The sequence below is a fragment of the Pygoscelis adeliae genome, unplaced genomic scaffold (assembly GCF_000699105.1).
Source record: "Pygoscelis adeliae isolate BGI_AS28 unplaced genomic scaffold, ASM69910v1 Scaffold66, whole genome shotgun sequence".
Classification (NCBI taxonomy): domain Eukaryota; kingdom Metazoa; phylum Chordata; class Aves; order Sphenisciformes; family Spheniscidae; genus Pygoscelis; species Pygoscelis adeliae.
In genome coordinates, this window is record NW_008825167.1 from 529,418 (window position 1) to 532,181 (window position 2,764).

The 2,764-nt window shown below is 37.0% G+C and overlaps 1 protein-coding gene across 1 annotated transcript in view; it reads right to left on the reverse strand.

The window, feature by feature from the left end:
- The window catches only part of MMAA (methylmalonic aciduria (cobalamin deficiency) cblA type), a 6,434-nt gene extending 4,024 nt beyond the window's left edge, over positions 1-2,410 (reverse strand). Inside the window, exons 1-2 of the mRNA XM_009328742.1 lie at positions 1,874-2,410; positions 642-764 (exon numbers count right to left, since the gene is read on the reverse strand). Of these exons, the coding sequence (XP_009327017.1) occupies positions 642-764; positions 1,874-2,291 (541 nt within the window). The 5' untranslated portion in view covers positions 2,292-2,410. The remainder of the gene's footprint in view (positions 1-641; positions 765-1,873) is intronic.
- Positions 2,411-2,764: the final 354 nt, after the last annotated feature.

Consider the following 2,764-nt stretch of genomic DNA (forward strand, 5'->3'; position numbering starts at 1 on the left):
CACCCTATAATTTCCCTGCAATTTTTGATTTGAGAGTGACAGATTACAGCCACACAACTTTGAAGAATTTCAAATTTAGAAACAAAAAAAATCATGCTACAAGTCAGACAAATGGTCAATGATACTTCATTAGGAGACCTTGAAACCAGTATAGTCAACAGAAATCCAAAAATTCCTATTGAGAAGAACTAATGAATGTTCTAAAATCCAACCTGATCTACATGTTTGGATTGCAGCATCCTCTAAATAGTTTTAAATTAGCACATGCTTCCTGCACAGTGATCAGCATTACCACTGTTGAAATTTAAGCAGAAACAAATGCCCTTCTACTTCTTCATTCACACGGAAATAAATAGATAAATACAACTAGACAGAGAAAACTGCAGCTATCTAAAGCTTCAGACAAAAAAGTTGTAAAGCAACATTCAAACACTGGGAAAGAGGAAACCTGACAAAAGTAGGACACTGATACATATTTCCCAATTTCATGTCACGTGGGGGAAAAAAATGAAAACTTAACACATTTATTTTTAACATTTTACTTTTACAGACCCCCAAGTTTTCCTTCATTTGGCCCAAAGAGATACTCCTATAGTTGACAAGGTATTAGAAACCTGACTCAAACTTCAATTCACACTCACCACCACTTGTACTAGAGGAAGGGTCTACAGCCAACACAGACACTTTGTATTTTCTTTCTGTAAGCATTTTCCCAAAGCATTCTATGAAAGTCGATTTTCCAGCACCAGGAGGACCAGACAACCCTAAGTAATCATATTAGGAAAAAACCACCATTTTGTTAATCAAATAAATAATACATCACGTGAACACCATCAACATCTAAGTTGGTAACAATTCATACTTTAGCACAATATCACAACAAAGGCAAACAACAGCTATGCCACAACTGATATACCCAACTAAGCAGTTGTAATTGACTTGAAATACATTACCTTGGTTCACCCAACACAGCAGCGCTCACTTCACCACCCCTCATCCTACCCATACCAACATAACATTGGGTTTATCCAGTCTTATTTCTTCTCCTCCAAATAAATTTATCTATACTGACTTATACTTCAGAACTTTAAAAATGTCATATCCTAAATGTGTGTTTTTTGGATTTACTAACTATTCATAAAAGACAGACCCTAAAAGCAAAAGCCCTTATCTTGAAGCGCTGTTATTTCAAAAAAATCGGGCTATTTACTTACACGTCAAAGCATGCAAACTAAGATTAGCTTGCTAACCTCCACCAAGTATTTCTCACTCCCATGCCCAAGTTCTTGTTCTTACTACCTTTGTACACACATATGAGAGGCAACAGCTGGACATGACATAATTTAGTAGTCCATCTCTTCGCAATATAAAAATATTTTATAGTTTCCAAGATAACCAGGTTCAAAGCCTCCTCAGCTGAAAAGCAGACTGCTTTAAAGTAAGGCCATAAAACAGGAAGGTACATATTTTTCCTTTTGTGGATTAACGAAGGGATTCAGGAAGCATTCAAGAACACACCTTCTTTGGGAAAAGAACCGGTCTGCTTAACTACATCCTTCCCTAAGTGTAGATAATAGCTGTATCAATCTGCAAACTACCTAACGTTTCAGCTTATAATAGTTATTAAAAAAACCAAGTAACTGCGCCCCAGCCCCAAGAAGCAGTAATTAATTCCAAGAGCTTTTTCAAAAGCATTTTTGAGCTCAAGCCATAATTCTACTGGACAACAGAAATGATCTAGATTGGTTTCTTGTGGTTTGTAACTAATGACCCAAGACTACGCACCATGATGCTTAAAAAACAATAGTGATAATGACAGGTGAGGACTGTAAGTCCATCAGAGCAACTACTGGACAGACATAAAAGGACTAACCCACTCTAAAGGCAAGTGGCTTTCCTTGATTTAACTTTTCTTGTTCCCTGTGGTAGGATAATACCTTCTGAAGGAGCACCTGAGCTATTTTCTTCTTCCTACTCTGAGTTGATTCTACAAGCGTAATGGCTTCTGCTAAACAGGCTCTATGACCCTGGATTAGTCCATTGTAAAGTCTGTCTACGAGTCTTTGTTCTCTGTCAGAAAGTCCCTCTATTTGCTGGTCACGGGCCACTTGTTGACACAGCTCCCTCCTCAAACCATTTGATGAACACATCCATTTTGTACGACAGCGGTGCACTGGTGTAAGAGATTCAATACACGGGAAATCTGCTCTGGAAGTGAAGTGGAAGTTCATGAAGTAAGTTCTAGAGAAATAACAACGAGGGAATCTCAGCAGCAAAGAGGGGATCTTCATCTTGTTTGGAATTCAAAGTACGGGGTATCAATTCACTTCTGTCTGCAGCCACTCTAAGGAGAAAGAAAAACATTTTTACTTCCTTCAAACCACTTGTAAGGACTCAAATGAAACCTACGTACACAGGCAATCATCATTTGTCCATCCATCAATTTTATCCATACCTACTGTTTAAAACACAAAAAGATAGTTCCCTCTTCCCATTGAAAAAACAGAACAAAAAGAAGCTATAGAATCTTCAATAGCATAGCATCTCCTTGTTATCATACTTAATAAATGAAAATATTATTTTTATAAGTAAGCAGATAAATAAAAAGCACTTTTAAATAAGACAGTCTCTAAGAGCACACATAATACCCTAAAAATCCAGGAACAAACCAACGAAACCAACCCTTATGCTCACTGAAATTACTATATATTCTATTTTCACAGCTGCAGGGTTTTTTAAAACAATTATTCAGGACGAGCTTTTT